Raw genomic sequence first — 22,817 nt, 5'->3', positions numbered from 1 at the left:
TCATGGATGCATGATGCATTTATTAATGTCTTGGGGGAGTATATGATTTATAACGTAATGTGCGGTGCATACCCACTAATACGAGCCTCACACACACACACACACACACATGCACATCTGAAAGAGATGAAGTCCCTGATGGAAAACAAACATGTTAATCGAATGACTTCAAATTTTCAGACTAAAGTAAAAGGATGTTCCCCAGACTACAAACGGTTATTTGATTTCTGAATATGAAGTGATTTTTCTCCCCCCGCGCCACATGTCTCTGAATGTCTGCGATTGGCTCAGCTTGACTGAAAGAAGTCATTTACACGACAGTAAATCATCTTATTTTCTTAGTGGAAAGTAGGCAGCCCACCTCCTCGAGCCTTTTGATGAAAGAATAAATAAAGACGATGAATGGACCACTTCTTATTGCGCTTTTAACGTGAAGCCGGTACCGATCGCTTTCCAGTCTCATTTGATATCGTATACCGATGGAAGAAGAGCTGCTATGTTGTTCAGAGGCAGTTTGGGGTTCAGTGTTTTGGACAGGGACACTTCATTATGACGACAGGAAGGACCTGAAGTGAACCACCAACCCAGCAAGTGACTCTATTCTAACGTAATATATAACATTTTAACAGCTTTGCCGTCTTGCCCAGTGCATTGTGGGATATGCTCCAGGGCCCGAGAGAAAATGAGACGTGTGTAAAAAGAGATTTGAACAGTCAGGGTGAGGTTAGTGATTGTGTGTGTGTGTATTATTAATTCATATATATCTTTTTTCTTGTCCATAAATCCCATGAAGAGGCCAAACTAACAATATGTCTGTTTGTCTCTTAATAAATTACAACTTATGGTCCGAGAATCACAGTCAGATTCACAGTTAAGCCATTTTTAATAAGCGTCTATGTTTGTTTGTTTATATGTGATTCTGTAAATAATCTTTAGGTCGCTAAATCTAGAATCCAGCATTATCATAAGCGGTATAGCCAGGACCGGCACATGCACTTCTGCCGCGCTTGTCGAAAAACAATTATGTCGTCCGTCTATTTGCAAAGTACCATACCAGTAAAAACGTCAATATTCCACACACTTAATACAAAAAGCAACACTCGTGTGCTCACAGCGTCAACAATATTAAAGTTCAAAATTATTTACAGCAGAGTCATGACGGCATCCTGTAAATATATACGTTCCAAATAATCATCCTATTTCAGCTCCTCAAACAAAATAATACCAGTGTTAATCTCTCCTATACCAGTCTGTCGTGTGCGTCAAACACGCACACGCACACGCGCACGCACACACACACACACACACACACACACACACACACACACACACACACAGGAAATGTGCACAAGCAACTTCAATCTATGAGAGCAAATACAGCTGACCTTTTCAGATCTGACATCTGAGCGCTAGTTGTTGGTTTGGCGTTACGGGACTTGAAAGGGCGCCGTTATGATTACATAAAGCTCAATATTTCAATACATCTCGACAACAAATCCCTCTGTTTTCAGAAAATTCAGATTGTTTAGAGGCACTGCAGTGTTTCCTTATTGCTTCTGTCTTGGTTTTTCTCAAAGACAATCAAACTTGGTGTCGGTAGGTCAAGCCACCATTGGCTTTTAGAGCTGGAGGCGCGACGGGGAGGCGGCTGCAGGTGCAGCGTGATCGACACATTCCTCAGCGCTTACAAGATGAGCGACCTAGCGAGTTACTGCTACTCGTTACTCCGCCATTTCGCTCACAAACGCTGATCAAAGCTATAGATACCAACATTGAGCAAACATGAATGATCTCCAATAAGGGCCTTTAAGCCGACTTGCATCAGAACATTATGACTACAGTTACTACAATTTTTTTTTATAGATTTCTGGTCAACAATGGAGCTCAGAGGAATACAGCTACACAGTATTAAAATCTATTATCTGATGGTTTTCGTGTTATCGTTTTGTTTTTGTTTTTCTAAATCTTTAAACTCATCATTTGCGACTTTAACCAATATTGTTTTACAATAACAATGCATCAAATGACAATGTGAAAGGGGTCGCTTGTAGTGATGAACCTGCAGAGAATCATCCCATGAATCTGCAGCTTCACAGAGCTTTGTATTGAGTTTTAGCTCATTGTTTAGCTTCACTGCTGCGGTTCACTCTCACGGTCTCATAGCGTCAGATTCAGCCGGAAAAATAAATGGCAGTACAACTGCTCAGCACTAATCGGCAGACAGAGTTAGCGGAGACTATATCGGAGCTCATAGAGACTGAATGTTGGACTCCAAATTCAACGAATGATAAAGTCTCTGCATATGTCGAACAGTTTGACAACAAGTTTGCAAATCAACTTTTGTGTCAATGTTGTGTTCACCACTTTCTGTCCCCAAGTGGCCAATAAAATCAGTTACTGCAGGTTTGATAAGTCTGCTGGTTTCATTATTGAAATTCTTGTTTGTTTTATTCAGCAATCTCAATCACATAACACGATAGAATACGAGTTAAATACTGAAATTGTAATCTGCGATTAGCTACAGGTCCATATGGCGCCTACATCTCAGGATTGACTGTGATTATTTATTATTTATTTTCTTTCTTCTTTTTTAGCTAAAGAGGTGCTTCAAATAAAGAGGAATCTGGACTCCAAGCCTGCTGAACGCCGACAGGAAGAAGACACCAGCTCACATGTCAGGACACTCATGGGTCCCGCCCAAGCTCCGGTCCAAAGGTACGATCATAAAAACTCCCTCTGTCCCGTTCCACTCACAAGCACCTCTGGAGCGTCGACGCTCTTTGCAATGCTCGAGATTGTAACGCTCTCCTCTGTTAAACCCGTTTTATTTCTGTTGACAGCTTTATATAGCTTTCTACTCATTTGCATAGGTAATCAGACCATACTTTCAGAACCTGTTAGGATTCAAGATGGCAGCCACTAATTGGAAAAGGGAAGGCAATAAAGCACCGTTTTGAGTCTGCGTCTCAAACTTGCTCTCTTGGCGTGGGACTAATAAAGTGAGGTCCCCGCAGCTCCGGACGGATTAACTTGTTTTGTTTTTTTGGCCTCTGATGAAACATAAGAAGCGGGTTAATTGCCCTGGCCCCGGCTGGTAGTGGCAGAGAAATCGTCTAAAAGCACATAATCTTTTTCAAATCCGCGGCTCTTCCACAATGCTGACTTCAAGAAGAGAGAGAGAGAGAGAGACAGTCGGAAAGCTGCCTCATCGCTCGGCGGCCGTATTGACTCGCTGTGTTCAAAACGGTGGTATTTACCTTACTGAAGCAGCAGAGGAAGAGAAAAATAAATCATTTGGCCATTTTCTCAACGATCTGGGCTCGTCAAACACTCGCTGTCCTGCTGCACACACAAACGCACATCCACCAGCCCTACGGGTCACTGTTCAGTCACTTCCAAACAACCGGCTGCATACTGATGCAGGCATGAACACACACACACACACACACACGCATTTGCTCTGCGGGCCACGAGAGCACGGCTCACTGTGACTCCTGCCGTTGCAGAAATTTAAATTTTAATGAAGTGAGCGCAGCAGCGGTTGTCTGCTCGCCCTTCCTGGTGTGGGAAAATGGCACTTTATCCACGCTGGCCTAAAAAATGCCCCAGTGATTTCATTAGAGATGGAGGTAAAAAAAGAAAACGCACTCCATCAGCCTAATAACCCCAGCCCTTATTGCGCCCATGTTAAGGGAGAGTACACACTCATTGACCTCATCCATTCCTGCTCAGCTTTTAACCACTTCTACTTTCAGGTCAACATACTTTGAGCTCTTGTGTCGTGTGTCCCTTTCACGAATGCACAACATGTTGAGGGACACGGTACAGAATAGTTCACATCTTGGCACAGCAGCCTGAAACAGAGTCAAGAATAAAAAGGTGCCACAGTAGTTTATTAGTAGGTTGAGTCGTACAGCCCTTCATCAAATGGTGCAGCTGTATCCAGAGTAATACCTGCAGTTCATTTATAGGGACTTCAACAAACTGAACAAGGTTGAATGATTTGAAACGTCAATACCAACGTTTCTCTCCAAGAACTCTCTGGATAATCCACAGAGCTGGCTGTGAACAGATTGTCTCTTACGTAGAGAGTAGCTTTGGGAAAGCTGTTGACTGTGAGGTCTGTGGATTATTCCGATATTATCCAGAACACACAGAGGGACTGATTTCTCCGTACAGTTCCACGTACTCAACCATTTTGGTTTGGTGAACCGACCCTTTAATATTCTTCTTTTTATCGCATGTGTGCTCTGTTGTGATTTGAATGTTTTTGACATATTAGAATTAGAAGTACGTTACACATACAAGGAATTTGGCTTGGTGATTGGTGCAGCAGTAAAACACAGTGTGATAATATGACAAACAATCGCCTATTTTACACACCCAGCAGACACAGATCAACATTGGCATTTTATGTTCACCGGACAAACGTTCATGATTTACTCTCTTTTTCTTCTGTCGCTCTGTTTTGGTCTCCACCAACTTCTGAAGGAAATGTCTGAATCTTTAGCTGCTAGATGCTATCTTTGTTCTTCAGACTGAGAAACATCGGTGAAGTGGGCTGCAAAACCAAAAGAATGTGCTGAAAGACGCTAGAATGCTCTGTTGAGCTGAAGGGAACCCCCTCTCAGTCGATTAGTCTGCTAATCGCTCGTTTTGTTCTCCGTTGCCTAAGACCTCTATTGTCGATTCGTCCTTTTTTAAGCTTTCTTCCATTCTGAATGATTTATTTCCAAGAAACGTATGAGCACATTTCTGGTAAACACAAGATATGAAGTGGTGTTTTTGTGTGATTCTTCGTGGAGTTTTATAGATCTGTTCATTGTATCAACTAATCAATTTGTATGTTCGTCTACTAAGAACGTCTTTGGTCTGGGACGGAACGCAGTAATATTCTGCGGGCCGGATGGGAAGCTTCTGAGGACCATATGTGGCCGCCAGTTTGTGCCATCACTGCTTTTCAGTTTTCATTTTCGCACAAAGCCAAAATCAATTCCAGACTCTTAAGACGTGCTTGAGTTGTGAGCCATTGTTTGAAGAAAAAATATTGATTGAAGCTGCTTTAAGCTCACATGCCTAATTTGTAATGATTTTAATGTCAGCCTTTTCCCAAGTGATTTTTGACCACAAAGAGGCAGAAAGCCTCCAATACATCGGATTTGTTAGTTTATTTCACCACCTGTTGAATGTCAGTCCATTATTTAGTGTTTCACTGGACGTTTGGTCCACCAACTCCTGAGATAAACAAGTATGTACTTGTGTTTTAAACGGGGACTATTGACAGTCATTGGCTGTCAACAGGATCATTCATGAGATTTCTAACTTTCCTCATAGTGACTTGTTAACTTTGGCTGCATGGTGTTTTCTGCTGCAGGTAGCATACGCACATACATACATAAATACAATATTGTCGGCTTGAGGCTGTGTGCTGGAAACCGAATAGGTTCATATGACTTGGTGAGCACTGTTGAGACTCAACCATACGAATGGCTGAACCAAAACACATTTGAACAACAGCAAGAAGAGAAGAAGGAAACTTGTTTTTTTTGTATGACTTGCCCTGCTGCATACAAGCTCCACATACGCCTGCCTCTCTCCCGCATTTCTTCTGCTAACTCTCGCTGTCCATCTATCTGTTTACGCCAGCAGCAGGCCCGGCATTTTAAATCAGTACAGAGCTAATAAAGAGATGCTGTCTTGAGAAACACTCAAGTTTCTTAAATGTTAGGCCCCAGCGAAAATAGCATCCTTTCATTTGCCAGAGTAATCCATTCAGGCTCTCTTGTTCCCTGAATGCATGAAGAGCCATCCGCATCCACACCTTTCTATTTAATTGTGCGAGTCAGGCGGAATCACATAATTGCTGTTGCTACAGCCATTTCGATTTTTATCTTTCAAAAGGTTGCGGCTGAGAGAGACTGAAGGGAAAGGAGTCAGCGGTAAATTGGTGATTGAGTGATAAGTTGAAAGGCGTGAAGTTTGGCGGCAGCTGCTTTGGCGTAATTGCACAAATACTTCACTTTCCCCTCGTGCTGTCTTTGTGTATTTCTGTCTTTGTGTATTTCTACATTTGAAAATATACACTTGCATGTGAAAAGGCAATACATTATGTGTAATCTCGATGTGTAATCTCAACAATTAAGTGAAAAACTGTAGTTTACAAAATATCAAACTACTCCTTTAAAAAACTCGAAGAAAAACATTCGGTCCACGTAATATTATATTTTCCAATCCAACATTGCTGAGATGCATTTGCTAAACACGTAACTTTCCTGTCCGACCTTCTTGTCAGTGCTAAAAGTAGTGAAATTAACTTTTGACCGAATATGTGACCCAGAGCTCCCAAATAGGTTAGCGTCAGTTCTCTCCGAACTAGTATTTCTTTATTAAAAGAATAGCAAGTATTTTCTCAATACAACTGCTGGTTTCTATGGAAGCCCATTTCCTCCAGAAGGCAGGATGTACTTCGCCTCGGAACATTTGGACTTTTATTCTCTAAATATCATTTTGTAGTGCTTAATATCCAATTTGTATTCATAAATATTGTGTGTATCAGTGAGTTGACCGTGGATTGCAACTCTACAAAATGCAGATAAACCTGAGTAATTAGGGTAATTAGCAGTCGGTTCAGATGGAATTTGCACAGCATGTGTCTTCTAGTGCAGTACAGATGGAGTGTTAATAGAGTAGACCTCCTGAACAGAACGAATCCATGTAACCCTTGACTCAGAGCTGGTTTGTGAATCCAGTGCACACGGTTGTGGTTTTTTAGAAAGTCTCTAGTCCATGACTTTAAACTCCCACACACGGCACACTACTTCAACCCTTGTCAAAGTTGTTTCCTGTTTTCAACACTCTCAGCCACTTCAACATGCAGCAGCAGCCTTGTCTTCGCACAGATCTTGCTCGATGCGGGGTGATTGCAGTCTCCGTCTCAGCTCCGTTCACTGCGCCTGCACTCTCACAGAAAACAAAAAACATGCTCAACGGTACTTTGGAGAATGGAACGGAGCAGGACATGAGGAGCACGGGGTACGCTCTGGCGTTTGGGTCGGTAATGACGGTGGGCCTGCCTCTCAACGCCGCCTCGCTGTGGATCCTGTTAAGCCGCCACAGCCTCAAGTCCCCCAGTACCATCTTCATGGTCAACCTGGCCATCTCTGACCTGCTGCTCGTCATCACCTTGCCCATGAGGGTCTACTTCTACGCCACAGGAGCCTGGCCTCTGGGCAGTATTGCGTGCATCTGTATCACGATGTTCTTTCGCAACAACATCCGCTCCAGCTCCATCTTCATCACCTTCATCAGCGCGGACCGGCTGCTGGCGGTGGTCTATCCTCTGAGGTCGCGCCACCTCCGGACCGCGTCCAACACCTGGAAGGCCGTCGCGCTCGCTTGGCTCTCCGTGGTGGTGGTGAACATCCCAGAGAGCCTGAACTTCTCACGGTTCTTAAACAGCTACAATGAATCCACCTGCTTTGAATTTCGTCACCGGAAAACCCCAGCACTGGTTTATGTTCAGCCCGCGTTGGTGCTCTCCTTGCTGGCGGTCAACATTGTGTCCACCGCTCTGGTGTCTTTGACTCTACGCACACGTCTGAATGACTCCGCCAGGGTCAAAAACAAGGTGAACGTCATGTTGATTTTCGCCATGAACCTGATGATGTTCGCTGTGTTTTTCTTGCCCGTGTCACTGGCCGTGTTCTTTAAAAGCTGGGTATTTTCCTTCACGCCGCTGATATGTCTCGCTAGCGTGAACTGCTGTCTGGACCCTCTCTTGTATTACTTCTCTTTTGACGGCTTTTGGAGGAGAAAAGAGGATGCGGAGACTTTTGTTGCAAGAGTAGTTGGTTAGAAGAGTAGACGGGGACAGGATATGCATTTGTTTGTCGGTGACATAAAGGTCACAAGGTGAAAAACTCAATTATTGTTTGTTAGAATTCTCACTTTTTACATTATCTCTTTTTATTGATCCACCCAACCAAAGAAAAAAAGAAACATTGGGGTTTTTTTGAGTGGAACAGAGACACGTATTTAAGTTTCCTTCACAGTAGCCTACAACTGACTTTCACTGGTGGTTTTTCCCCCCCTGCATGTTTGACACATCTGTTGTTTCACATCCGTGAACAGGAAAAGCTACCCACCCAGCTGAAGCTACTACTTTTTTCAGTTCCCATCTGAGCTGCACAAATCTGAACTGGAAATTGGATCCGCAGGCATCTTGTATTGAATACAGAAAGTTCCCCGTGTTGCCATGATTGTGAATAAATCGTACTAACCTGTTAGATCTGTGTCACCTTTGGTCTGCTGGATGAGCTTCAACGGGAACAACAACACACAACAACCAACTGGAGCTGCCATACAGCCCTGAAAATGACCTAACCATAGAAAATACTATTAATCATATACTTTCTGACATATTTGTGTCTTACAAACACATTTTAAACTGATTCAACTTTAAAAAATAAAGTCCCCCTGCTGTGTCTTTTAAAGAAACGTGAGTCAACTAAAGCAAACCAGACAGTTAAGTTTATTCATCTTAACAAAATGCATTCAATAGATTTCAGATATATTCCAAAACAACTCACAATTATTCAGTCACATTTTCTTTCCAGTTCCAATCTCAGCTTGAGGGGCCGGTTTTCCATTTGACACAAATACCATAACAGCTGTGGTTGGTCCTGTTGGAACTGAATACAAACCCTCATAATGGTTCCTATTGTTTCCGTTAGAATCAGAGGAAACGATCATGAATTAATAGTAACAAAGAACATCTAACATCTGTTTTTGTGAGTGCATCGCCACGTTTCTTGGAGCATTACATCCACCGACCGAGCCGCACAGCATGAATCCTCACGAACCAGCTTACGTGCTCGTGGGAGTGAAGGTGGGTCCTCATGCACAGTGCAGTCAAGACAGCGGTTTACTTAGAAACGCATTGCTCCACAGAGTCACTGTGATCAGAAGTGAATATCAGTCATGCATTCGTTCTGAAGCGGGTCGGAAAATAAAACCTAGTAATGTAATTAACTGAATGAGGTTTTACAGTGTCAAACATTTATTGCAAGCAGATAATGGAATTAATATTAAACGTTATCGATTAATCAGTCAAACTTTATTCATATAAACATGAAGTTAAAAGGAACAGACTCTTAAATAAAAATGACTATATGTCATGTAAAAATAAATGAAATAATAAAAGCCAGGCTAAAGAATGTATGTGTTATGGAAAACCTTCAGTTCAGGGTTAAGACATAATCCTCCTTCATCCTCGTTATCATTTCTTTTGATTACTTTTAGCATCATTTGGCGCCGTCTCGTGTGTCTTTGGTTATAAATTGAGATGCGGCGGCGTTTGTGTTTTTTCTTTTGCTCAGCGTTCGGGAGCCAACGGCTCTCAAGTCTTATAAGCTTTTGCCAAATGGAGGGGCATCTGTGGGAAATTGATCCAAAAAGGATCTAGATTTGAAACATCTGGACGGGGTTTTGCTGTTGACAATTAGGACACGCAACATCAGGTAAAACCCTCCACTTCAATGAAGCATAACAGCATGATCGAGCTCTGCCCACACACATCTAGGCCATAGATGGAACACAACCAAACCACGGAAACCACTTCTTCATCCTGTGACAATTTTTGATGCTTGAACTCATATTTCAGCATTCCCTTATCTGTAGCTCTGTGGTCTGAACTTCCACGTCATTACACATGCTCTCCGTTTAGCGACCGAGTGACACTTTAGATGGAAATAAGTTATTTGTGTGTTAAACGCTGTGCCTCCTAAATAAAGTCAGGTCATCCATCAGTACGGCTGCTGCCGGCAAGGTCTTGCTTTTTTCATGACCCTTCGTCAATTGGAGACCAGCGAGGAGGCGGTTTCCTCCCACGAGCTGCTCCATATATGTTTAATGTGACCTTTGCGTGTGGAATACTGGAGGAAGTTGAATGCTGAGAGGCTGAAACCAAAAAAAAACAACAGCCAACTTTATACAGCCTCACCTCATATGTGTTGATGTTTAGCCATAATACACCACAGCACTGTTTGCTCAGTCTTGTCCTTACTCTGCAGAGGCCATGAAGTCAAATACATTTTCGCTGCTATTTCGCGCCCAACACCGAACAGCCTCTGTGTGTGACAGCCTTTATTCAGCGCGGAGCAGATTGTTTTTGTACGTGGTTGAAATTGGCTTGATTTGTGTTCATGGGGGGGGGGGGGGGAAATGGTTTTAGAAGCAAGCTGTCTACGTGCAGCTATTCCGAGTGTGTTTGTTCGGGTTTCTCTGCCTCTGTATTACCTTTTATTTATGTGTGTGTATCAAGGTCGAGCTCATATTTGTTTAGAGCTCTCTGTCTGTAAGTGACTGATATCCCAGATCTGGAGGGACTGGGAAAGGATCTGGCTGTGGTGTGAATGTGTCTTCTGCAGCTGGTCACGGTCAGCTGACCCTCAAACCCTGAGGTAAAAAAGAGGAAACACACACACATTCTCTATTTCCTCTTCTCCCCAGCATACACAAACAAACAAACGGAAAAAAAGCAAAGGAAACGCTGAAACAGGTACATTCAGGTCTGCAAGCATCGCTGCCAAGACCGACAAACAAGCCTGTTGAGCTGCAGCCAAGTCTGCCTTGGACCAGAGGAGGACTGCTATTCAAAGACAACAGCAAGCTTTGGTGACTGTGGAGAGGCGGGCAGCACAAAGAGCCAAAAGTAGAGCAAAGAGGACGAAAACAAAATGCTGAGCTCTTGAACGGACAGAGGAGACAACAAAGAGCAGAGGAACAACAATCCTCCAGAGTCCGAAGCCTCGAGAGAACCCAGAGATCATTCCAACAGATGGAAATGTGCAGCTGAACGGCTCACACAAGCCCAACCTTTTCCTTTCTGATTTCAAAATGTCAAACTACTGCTATGTTGTTTTTTTTGCAAGTTTTGAATCCTTAATTCTCTCCTGAATATTTTCAATGCATGCATTCGTGGATATATTCCCACTGATTGATGCAGCCATTGGTTTCCATTGAGATGGAATGTTGGGAAATGGAAAATCTCTTGAACACTTAAAACTTGAGTTGCGTATATTCCTCCTGACGACCTGTGGTCCAGTGTTACGTTCCCCGATTAGGTAACGGTAATAAATAAACCCGGGAAAAAGAATCATGGGCAACGGATGAATAAACAACTGATTTATTAACGTTAAATGGAAAATGCTCACAAAGGCAACAGCTGAACACTACTTTTCTTAAAAATGAAAGCGACACTAATTCACTGCAGTAGTAAGTTTAACTCAAAACACCAGAGGAGATCAATACAGCGCTGCTACTTGGCCCACGGCACTAATCAGCGATGGAGTCCGTTCACTCACAAGCTGCAGCTGCTAGGCAGGAAAGAGGGGGGGGGAGGCGATAGAGAGAGAAGACAACACGGCATGTAACACCCAGGTCCAAACATGGGGCTCCCGCAGACCCCAAAGTTCTACTTCATCGTATCTCACAGGCGCTTTAGTCTGTCACTTTTTATGTCTTTGTCAATTAATTCATTATAATTAACTTCTTACCGTCGTTTTTTTTTGTTTTAATTTGTGTTTTTTAAATGATGCTTTTCAATTCCAGATCGGTAGCCACCGTTTCAGAAGTTACAATATAATAGATTCATCGATGAAGTGTTTGCCATCAGTCCTACTTTAAGGTATCACACACTGTCGGGGAGATGGGGACACTCGTTCATTAAGAGGGAGACAGACACACATTTACTCATGTGCTCTGTTTGCATTTTACACAATACGCACAATATTATTTTAGGAAAGTTACATTTAGTCATTTTGTTTTTTTGTGTAATTAATGGCATTAATTACATTAACAATGTTTTGCTTAGATGGTTGCTTCTTACAGGCTGTAATCCTGCAGTTTTAAAAATGTTAACCGAACAGTATGTCATAACAACTTGTAGCTTTGGCAATCTCACTTTGTCTCTGGTGGAGTTCTCAATTTAAGCAAGTGTAAAGAGCCAGCTTTTATATGGTCCTATTGCGCATAATGGAGCAGAATAGATGCCTGGAGGGGTAGAAGTTATTACTGCATGCTCTGCAGTAATAACTGGGCTAACACTGCTAAATCACTGGTATGATTCTCTTAAAGTTCCAATGGAGAAGAGAAAACGTATTAAACGAGTAAAGTCAAATCGGTCTGACAAAAAGGTTTTGAAACGTGAATTTCCAGTGTCATACTGGAGAGGAACGAGCATTTACTTTATTTTCCAGTCATGGGATTGAGAGATGTGCGAGGCGTTGAGCAGATGACAACTTCTGGCCCACTTCCTGCCAGTGAGGTGAGGCAAAACGGGACCAGAAGGCACTCTCGCAGCTTCGGACCGTGATGCAGTCGCCATCAAAGCGCCGCCGCCGACACTTCCTCAGAAAGAGCCGGCGGGGGAAACGCCAGGGGGAGGACGGGTCTTTCTCTTTGCCTTTCTCTACCTCCTCTCATCCCTCCCCATACAGCACCGGCCCAGCTGTCAGTGGGAGTATGCGGAGGCGCCGCACTCTGTCACACACACACACTAGCCGGAGAGCCAGGGCGGAGAAGAGGGGTGGATGGAGAGATCTGAATTAAGTGACAGTAGATTGATTATGAGGAGAAAGATGGAGGCATCAGGAGGGAGGGAGGGAGGGAGAAGAGAAACACGGGAGGTTGATTGGTTAAGATAAAATGACCTCTCAGTTGAGGGACAGATAAGAGGAGGAAGGTTGATCAACAGCAGCAGGCGGCCACCTGGCCTTCTGACCTGCTGCTCCGCAATCTCAAGTCCAAATCTATTCCCCCTGAGAGAAAAGCATTTTCATTTTTAATGTAAACACATGCACATATATATTTATATATAGAGCTCGCACTTCTCTGTGAGAACACACCCAATAACAGCTCGTCTCAGCGACCGAAGAAGATGGCTTTTCTATTCTCTCCGTGTGTGCAGTAAATGATCAAATTAAGATGCATGAGTGTGCTTTTCTATCTGTCACACTTGCTGTGCACAGAGGGATCCTCCACCCAGACCTGCTCTGCTGGAAAATAAACCCCACCGAAGTCTGTGTCTGTGTGCAACAGCATTCTTTGGTGTGGACGTATTCCCTCTTCTACCCCCCAGGCTGAAAGATAAATGTAGAAATGGACTTCCATATTTCTGCCTCTGTGCAGCGTAACAATGGCGAGACAAGAACATGATCTTTGAGCTCGGTATTGGTATTTGGTGAAAGGACCGCATGGACAACCACTTTGTGTCTGGAAACAACCGTATACGTGTATTATCGATTATGGAGTATTCTGGGTTCAACGAGGCCGCTGCATTATCTGTAACTCATACATCTCTGCAATAGTGCCTGAAATACATCACAATACTCTGGCTGGCTGTAAAGTCTGCTTAGTGACAAAAGCTAATATGTGCCCCACTATGGGAAATGTCAGCCACTGAGGGAGACTCATTAGCCGCGCGGCGCTCTGCAGCAGAGCATCATGAATGGATTTGGAATGAGCCCAATGCAGCCTCCGGGTTTTGCTTTAAGAATATAAATCGATAGGAAACCAAACTGTAACATCGCCTTCCGAACAGCGCCAAGAATTCACAATGTTTTCACAAAGTTGGTGTAACTTCAGCACCGAGGGTCGCTGTGATCGCGGATGCTGTTTTCTCTCGTTTTTACTTTTCTTTAGCACGTAAGTGTCACATGACACTTTTTTTTTTTGGTTATCAACAGTCTGGACAACCTTAAAGCGTCCTTGTAGAGCTGCCTTCCCTGCAGGCAGCAGCGCTTTGAGAAGCATCTTATTTAAATCCTTTAGTTGTTTCGGGAGGGGCCCTCACACCACATTATATATGTATTATCCAACGCTGTAGTCATCATCAAATTGGAACTAATATCCTCTTTTTATTCTTATTGTTCCCATCATCATTTAGCAACCTAAACAGCAAATGGCTGCCAGTAATGTATGTCACTGATATTTCCCAAAGGTGAAATACTTGCAGGAGACAAATAGAGTGGCACATTAAAGCACTCAGCCAGGTTAGATTGCCTCACACACACAGTATGAGAGAAACTTTTTGCTTTCTATTTTATGTCATGATATAGAAAGTCTTATTCCTCAGAAAACAACCTGACCCGTGGAGCCCCCATGACTTGCCTTGCTGGATAAAGATGTGGTATTTCACGAGCAGCTTTTCTCTGTTACCATATTTGTTTTTCTTGATTAATGGCTGCAATTTGGAGGAGATCTGTGGCTGTGCAGTAAAGCCTTGAGGAATATATTAGCCTTTACTTCATGTCCTTAAATGTTCAGCATTTGATATTATACGGAACTAAATATTGAAATGGCCGATATTTTCATTTGTTTTGTATGTAATACATGTGTGCATGATAGATGATGATATTAAAGTAGTGATAATGTAAATGTTGAGGCCCCTCGAGGGTCCCAGCACCACTGCTTTGGTTTCTCTGGAAGCCTTTTTTTGTCGGCTATAAACCACTTTAGTCGTTTCCCGGTGAAAAGAAGACCAAATTTAATTTCATCACTGGATGGTGTGGATTCAAATCTGTGCATTGTCATCTGTTTGAATTATTATTTTTGCTCTCGATAACGCCGGCAATATTTTCTCTGCCTCCCAGAATAATCCTAAACCAGCGGAGATAGTCCAAGAGAAAGGTTCCTTTGAGATAGTCTGCTCAGGAAAATTAAAAAAGTTATTATTAATCCTACTGCCCGGCACCAAGTGGAAAAACCCCCCAAACCTTCATACACATGCTCGCACGCGTGCTAATTTACGGCCGTGCACGCACACACACACACACACACACACACACACACACACACACACACACACACACACACACACACACCTACCTTAGACAAACACATGGGACAATAACGTTCTCTCGAGCTGAACGAGCCATGTCGCTCAGAGATTGTTTTTCATTTTGCACATTTTAGAAAGAAATGTCAATATTTTAGATTTTAAGAAGCAGTTTTTAATGTTTTCCCTATAAAATACTACAAATCTGTCAATCTATCGTTCCCTCTTTTCCTGATTCAATGTCAAAGCACTTATTCGTTCAGATAAATCGCTGTCGGGATGCAGTCACAAGAAATAATATTCTTTGGGAACTCAAAAAAAGAAAGAGTATAAAAGTCATAAAAACACAGAAGGTTGTTCTTCATTGGGTTGAAAACATTCCATTTCTGTGCATGAACAACCACAACTGTTTCGTGATGACGATACAATTTCAGGAAGATAAGCTGCATCTTCAGGCCTACTGCAGTATTTAAATCACACAATGTGTCTGCCATTGTGTGTTCACAGTGACTCGAAGTGTTCTTTAGTTCATGGCATTTTAACACGTGTTATTAGAAAGTCTATGCTAAAATAGTTCGATTGAGCCCATTACAGATGCATGATAACAGCATCGTGTTCTATAGGCGCTTGTTCGAGTCATTTGAAACAAGATGCAATTGTTCTCATCAGGATCCCTCCTCGGCGTGGCATGCTCGCTGTGAGCTGGAGGCTGGAGTGGGCTGGGATGCTCCAGAGATAGCAGAAGGGAGGAGGAGAGGGGGAGGAGGACAGGATGGAGGAGGGTGGGGGGGGGGGGCGCCTGAATCCATCTCTCTCTCTCTCTCCTCCCTGTGTGACGTCGCTCGGTCTGGTCCCGGGCTGCGCTGCTGCTCTCCAGTCCCGTCTCGGCGCCAAACCCACACTTCAGTCGCTGCCTCCGTCCGTCCACACAACCTGCGGTGCGACGCGCGCGTTACGGTGCGGCGAAGGCGCGTTGCAGGCACTCGGTGTCCATCCTCTTCTTCATATTCCGCTTCTTCTTCTTCTTCTTCTTCTTCTTCTTCTACTTCTTCTTCTTCTTCTACTCCACGCTGCCTGGCTTGTCCCACATAACGGTGAACTGTTCCCACACTCTGCCTGAAGAAAGAGAGAGAGAGAGAACCCGAGGCGTTGACTGAGAGGGAGAGGGCGGACAGACGGAGAGAGAGAGGAGAAAAGGAAAGAAAGAGGAGAGAAGTCGCCGCGTAGCTGCATCTCCACCGAGAAGATGCTGAGAATAGCCGGCGTGTTGGCTGTAGTGGCTCTGGGGTTGAGCGCCGCTCACACCAAAGGTACGGTAGGTGAAGGGCAACGCGCTCGCTCCGTGCGGTGCGCATCTGCGAGCGCGCTACAGCTTAATTATACGCGGTGAACGTGGCCGGAGAAGCTGCGCGTGGTGGATGCAGAGACATGTCCATCTGACACAGAGAACTGATTTGCCACGGTGCTGATCACTGTCTGTCTGTGCATGTTTGATTATGTTCCTGCAGTGTTGCTCTTTGGACTTGTGGAGACATGGGCACTTCATCATATCTGTATCACTGTCCAGCCCCAAATAGCACTTGAGGGTGTGTGTTTTATGTCCCGAAGCTTTAGAAGCTTTAGAGCGGTGTTCAACACTGAGCTTACCGGGAATTTATTATAGGACAATTTATTGGGTCAGTGTGGCATCGCTATGGTATTTAAGGGACTTCCAGTCTTGTTGTGTTGTCCTCTTCCTCTTTGTTGCAACAATACCAATATGTATCGGAAGCAGCTGGATGTGGAAACGTTGTGTTCCACTGTGAGACATTAGGAGGCTGTGGGTCTTTCCTGTTTGTGACTAATGGGTAAAGGTAGGTGGAAGGAAAGTGGAGCGGATCATCTCTGCAGTTTTTGCGTGGAAACCTGCAAAGAAGTAGCATTTGGGATCTTCCAAATCCCTTGTCAGCATGTCTGAGATAAAAAAATTGGCTGAATATCCTTTATTAAACCGTTTTTAGTAATGAAAGTGTGGCCGAAGATTATTTTAGAGGTGAAAACACCCATTAAACATATTTCAACTCTCTTCTGGACAGGGAAGACCACAATGAGTAAACGCCTCCCAAAGCTAAATAAATAAATACTAAGATGTCAATCTGCGGGTACTGAATGTGAATGCCGGCTTCCTCTACAGGCAACAGGACAGCAGACGTATGAGATTATCAGATCCGTATTGTCAGCAGCAGCTTTTGCAAATTGACCCAGATGGTTGATCAATCCATCTGAAATCATATGCATTGTATACACGATATGTAAATCCAGCATGTGCATGTACAAACATGCAAATTTAATTCACAGCTGCAATGAGCTCATTAAAATAATTCCACAACACATGATGAATAATCCCCACCGCCAATAGATAATAATGACATCCATATGTCATACATGTGCCATTGCTGTTGGCTGTTTTTTGCTCCGTCGCCGAGCTATTTTTAGGTCAGCATCCCCGCTGCAGCGGGACCACTCAATTCTCTAGTGAGCTCGGCATGTGCCGATGTGAAACGCGGCAACAGGTTCGTGCTAATCAACTCCCTGTAGACGAAGGCTGGTTTTTTTTGGGGGTTTTTTCGCGCAGCCAAATAACAAGGTGGCACCTTGTCAGTTTCGTCTGGCAGCCGAGGCACACCGGGAGTGTGATAAGCTGTCCTCCTTGACACACGACAGAGCCTCACAGCCGGTCTGCTGGCCGGCTGCAAGCTGCAATCTTTGTCGTGTGTGTGTGTGTGTGTGTGTGTGTGTGTGGAAGGGAAACATATAAAACATATGCTAATAGACCTGTCACAGGCTGTGACCCGGCCCAGAGGTCAAACTTTTATTTATTTGAATTAGGGTCTTTTATGCCACACTAATACATGCTGTGGTCGAGCATCTGCAGGAAACTGTAACCTGTTTGGGGATATTCTTAAACCTGATAAGTTCATATGTGCAATACTGCAGGACAAAGCAGGAAAGTTGCATCGTAAGGAAGGATGCTGTTTTTTTAAACTTTTGTAAGCAGAGCTTGGCTGTGAAGTAAACACATTACTGCCAAGTCAATGGGGGCGGGAAAACCAAGCACAGCATGATTCTAATTGATTCCCTCGGGCCGCTGTATACAGCGCAGTTAAATCCAGGAGAACAAAAGAGCGTGTTGTCTGCAGGATCTGTTGCTACGCTGACCTTGTGCCGCCGTGCGCATTTCCTGTCACAGTTGGCAGGAAGCAGAGCTCATCAGAAGCAACGCACCCGAATCATTTCCCATTCCTTACCCCTGCATCGGTTTTTCAGCTTTTAAAAACGACAACTGATACGGCGGCATTCGTGTCAAGTGTGGCGAAGGATCCACCTCCGTATGGCGCCAATATGCCGAACTGTTTCCCAGATAACTTTGAAGCGCCCGAAACTCCTTTCATCTTCTGTTTAGCCACCGTTTTATTCGAGGAAAGCGTGGTCGCGCGGCTTCCTTTTAATCACCGACACCCCCGCGTCATCCAGTCAGACTTAGCGTGTGCATGTGTGTGTCTCTACATGTGTGTATATCTACTTCAGCATGTGTTTCAGAGCTTTACGCGCCAGCAACCCCTTCTTGCGTGTGCGTGGGTTTTGCACACGCGCGAGCGGGGGGGGGGGGGAGTGCGATAGAGTGCAGCCAAACACGTTGACAGCCACAAAGTGGGAGAGGAGGTGATGTCGTTTACAAAGGAATTCTTGCATTCATGGATGCACGCTCGGGCTCAAACGATTTCCTCAGCACCGACCGTGTCGCCGCTCGACGGGGAGAATCTTCTGGCAGCGAAGCGGAAAGAGCTATAGAGTTTTTGCCAGTGCTGCCCGGAGCCCCTCTTTTGTGTAATTCCAAGCAATATGAACTCTGAATTTAGATAGCTCATTACCAGCAGAGTGCATTTTAATTCAGCTACGCACTGTGTGACTCTTTGTTGCCTCTTTTTTATGTCCAGATAAACACACTGTACATGTTTTTCGGCTTCTTTACAGTCTGTAAACATGCAGACAGTTTGAATGTAATATTCAACCTTTGGAGGATGCCGCCCCGTTACGCGCTTCAGGGCTGCTTGGGAAGTTGCAGCATTAATTGGCACAAGTCCTATAATTTATGGTTTTCTATAGAGGGCTTCTGCATGTGTGTGTGTGTGCGTGTGTGGGTGTTTTTGTGTGTCGGGCTGCCCTCGACCAAATAACTCCTGAGTAACACTCGATTTGTTGATTTAATCGACTCCACAAAGAATCGCTCAGAAGCACCACTTTCCATCTTGTGTTTATCAGAGATGTGCTCATACGTTTCTTTAAAAACAAGTTATTCAGCATGAAATGACAAAATGAATGACTGGTCGATGGGACTGCCCTATTTGTGTGTGTGTGTGTGTGTGTGTGTGTGTGTGTAGATCAAGGAAGCCAAGAGGATAGCAATTTCAGGATCCTTTTAGCAAATAAAAAAGGTGAGTGTCAAAAACAAAAACCAGAGGAGATTTATGTCCCCATCCCCTTTGGAGAGAGGAAGTGCATTATGGGAGCACTCTATAAATCGAGGCTGTGACACAGGATGCGGCACAAAGCCCGGCCTGTCGTGGCCGGGGGAAGCATGGCTCAACGAAATGAAGCAACATCACCCATTTTTTAAAATGATCTTTCTTTGTCTTTACAAACACTTGCTTGGTCCTTCGTTGGGTATACGCTGATCTCGGCACAGCGCCGTGCCATTTGAGAATAGGCTTCGTGGTGTGAGGCAACGGAGGGGTGCCCGACCGCTGATCCCAGCGCAGCAGTCCAGCCTTCACAGACAGTAAATAAGGACTCGGGGTGGGTACGTTTATCTCTCGTCTTAAGTCTTAAGTGTGGAATGAGTGTAGAGTATTGAGTGGGTGTTCCTTGTCTCCTTTTATAAACTTACACAAAGTCACAAATGAAAGGCGGTTTTGTCCCTGAGAGCTATAATCAGATCTTAGCGTGTAGTGAGGTATTCCACCGTGGCCTGTACACTCACATCTTCCTCCATCTTTACTTCATGTGCTGTATCTGACTCTTCTGGTTTTACAACCTGTATTTTTTCATCTCTTCCTGCTCTGTTGTCTTTTTAGATGTTGGAAGGAGGAGGGAGTCACAGAGTGTGTGTGTGTGTGTGTGTGTGTGTGTGTGTGTGTGTGTGTGTGTGTGTGTGTGTGTGTGTGTGTGTGTGTGTGTGTGAGCATGTAGTTCAGTAGCTGACTGAACTGGGTTCACCGCGTAGTGAGTAGTTTTCTGCTCTTTGTTTTTGTGTCTTTGAGTGTTCACGGCTGACCATACTTGGCAGCAGATATTCAGACGGCGAAGGCAAGTCATTGATTTGCCCTACAAAGTGTTTGTGAGAGAGAGAGAGAAGAAAGGGAGAGAGAGGATTTGACCAGAGTGGGTTTAGCAGAATTAAGTTAGAATCTCCTGTGTCTCTTTGAGGTGTGTTTGGAGAGAGAGAGAGAAGAGGGCGAGGAAATGAATGAGGATGGAAAGGAACTTGCAAAACCAGATTTCTTTTTCAATCATCTTACATGGTCTTCATCGGCAGGAGTTTGCACGGTCGTCAAGAAAGTGTCGATCAAATGTCAATTCAGCAATGTTATACGAAGAACTCCAAGGACTTCATATCTCTGCCAACTTAAAAACTGAGGAAAGAGATGTTGAGTCGACTCTTTCTCAACACTGTGTTGCCACAAGTGTCAGCAACTTGATACAAGTAAATGCTTAACTTCTTACAAGAGTTCAAGTGGTGAAAATCGTATTGTATCTTTGTTAACTTAAAAACACATCCGCTAATGTGCTTCAGGGTGCATGTTATTCGTGGGTTGAACTTCTCATTTTGGAAGAATAAATGTACGAGACGACATGAACAAAAGTATGTGCACATCACACTATGTGTTGATATCTGGTTCCAAAATCAAATATAACCCACTGGTTAGTGGACGGCCCCTTTGAAGCCTCGAGTTCAGAATTTTGGCCGTAGCCATTTAGTTTTCTTTTGCAAACAGAAGGGTGGAGCTAAGTACAGCCAAACGCAAAGCTGAGCTGAAAACACACTGTGAAAGGGTTAAAGAGACAAAAACTCCCAGCCCGGAAAACTCTGTGGAAGAGACCTGTCAATCACAAGGTAGCCCCACCCTAAAACTGACCCTGTTTTATGGTCTAATTGACTCTAAATTGGACCATCATTTACTAAATGAACATGAAGTATTGAAAAAGACTTGAAACTATCGATTCAGACCATAAGTCATGGCGACCCAGTCTGTGGGAGTGACTGGTCTCACTCATATCTGGCTATGTGTGCGTATGTTGTCCCTGTGCTACATGTGGTCCCCACTTCTTCAGGATCATCAAGTTTGTCAGACATTTTGAGTTTCTTGCCAGACTCTCACCATGCTCCTTTGGCGATGTGCTCTCATGGCCGACAGCACACGGCAAATACAAAGACACCACTTACACACACACACACACACACACACACTCCAAGCTGTTGGAAGGACCACCACTCCAGTCCTCCTCTCATCCATTTGCGCCCGTTTCCCACCAATCACTTACCTCCAGTCCAATCTCACCAGCGGACTCTCTTCTATTTTTTTCCAGTGCCGAGTGATGACACATCTGCGAGACACGCAAAAAGCCCTGATGAGTAACACAGGGTTACGCAGACAGATAGTGGCTGACCCGTCCCTCTCCGCCAGCTGGGTTTAGCTGACCTCGGAGAAAATGAGCTGAGGGGGAAGATGGAGAGAATTGGATGACGAGTGAGAGGAGAGAGGTTGCAGATCTTTCTCTGTGTGACTCATAAATCTCCACAGTTGACAAGTGGAGCACTCTGAGTGGAGTGCAGGCTTTTATAATGCACATGCAGACGGAACAAGAGTGACCGGTCCACTCATGGACATCTCTCTGCTGTCCGTGTTCACATTCACTGTCTGTGAGTTGTCCGTTAATATTGTCTATTTTGTATTTAAACAAAAAAAGAGAAGACAATCGGCATCTTTCCATCCATATATTACCTGTGCATTAATTATGTTCCTGTACATATTTGGAAGGGCTTGAGTGTATCCCAGCACACACTGGGTGAGAAGATGAAAAAACGTTGTACAATTTGTCACAATGCCATAAAATATGTATATTAAGTCAGCCTTGACAAATATTAATTATGAATTAATCTATCTGAACAATGTATACAGTGTCTACCTGCGAGTAATCCTACTATGCCCTTGAAAAAATGGAGTTAAAGGAATACTTTGACCGTTTTACACAATCGTTTCCACTCTTTATGCTAAGCTAAGCTAAGCTAATCGTCTGGCTCCATATCCGTATTTACCATACGGACATGAGAGCGGTATCGATATTCTCATCTAACTCTCCGCAAGGAAGCTCATGAGCCATTTCCCCAACATTTGAACTTGACTGTGTCCCAGTTAGGCTGGGCTCAACACAAAGCTCAACACAAACCAACAAGCACACACTCGCCTGTGTGATTTAGCCTTCATGATTGTGTTAAGTGCTCATCACTCGCGTGTCTGTGCTCAATTTCAATTAATCCGTCCATTTCCCCATGAAGGCAACAGTTGTCATCCCATATGCTAGCCACTTAGAGCTGGCAGAGCTTATATATATCTACACCCAAACATTTCTGAACACACACACACACAAGGCCATAATAAAAACACACGCTGTTGCTTTCCGTCTCTTTACATAGAAACATAAACACATACCGACATTTCTCTCTCTCCACTTGTAGCGCAGGCTCATTATTCCCCCGTCTTTTTTGGCAACGGAAACTCCATCGGCAGGAGGTCGACGGATACGTCGGCGCTGATAAAAGGCCCGTTATGTAGTGCCGGTTGTCGTGAGTTACAGTACGAGTGTCGCTGCCCCTGGCGTTAGTCCAGCCTGCCAGCAGATGCTACAAAGTCTGTCCCCCCTCTGCGCTGGTTATAATAGG

The 22,817-nt window shown here is 44.2% G+C and overlaps 2 protein-coding genes across 2 annotated transcripts in view; both read left to right on the top strand.

Annotated features, from left to right (window-relative positions):
* Window positions 1–6,979: 6,979 nt before the first annotated feature.
* Window positions 6,980–7,855, top strand: lpar5b (lysophosphatidic acid receptor 5b; the record flags this gene model as incomplete). Its single annotated transcript, XM_079271543.1, has 1 exon — window positions 6,980–7,855. One exon carries the CDS (start codon window positions 6,980–6,982, stop codon window positions 7,853–7,855), a length of 876 nt encoding a protein of 291 aa, XP_079127669.1.
* Window positions 7,856–16,082: 8,227 nt separating this feature from the next.
* The window catches only part of LOC306779314 (calsyntenin-2-like), a gene marked incomplete at its 5' end in the record, with an annotated part of 199,082 nt that continues 192,347 nt past the window's right edge, over window positions 16,083–22,817 (top strand). The window contains one exon of the mRNA XM_079271176.1: window positions 16,083–16,146. Coding sequence (XP_079127302.1) covers window positions 16,083–16,146 — 64 coding nt within the window. The remainder of the gene's footprint in view (window positions 16,147–22,817) is intronic.

This window comes from Melanostigma gelatinosum (assembly GCF_949748355.1).
Source record: "Melanostigma gelatinosum genome assembly, chromosome: 7".
In the NCBI taxonomy this organism is placed as follows: Eukaryota; Metazoa; Chordata; class Actinopteri; order Perciformes; family Zoarcidae; genus Melanostigma; species Melanostigma gelatinosum.
The sequence above is the reverse complement of the archived record's forward strand: the minus strand, read 5'-3'. Positions and strand labels throughout refer to the sequence as shown.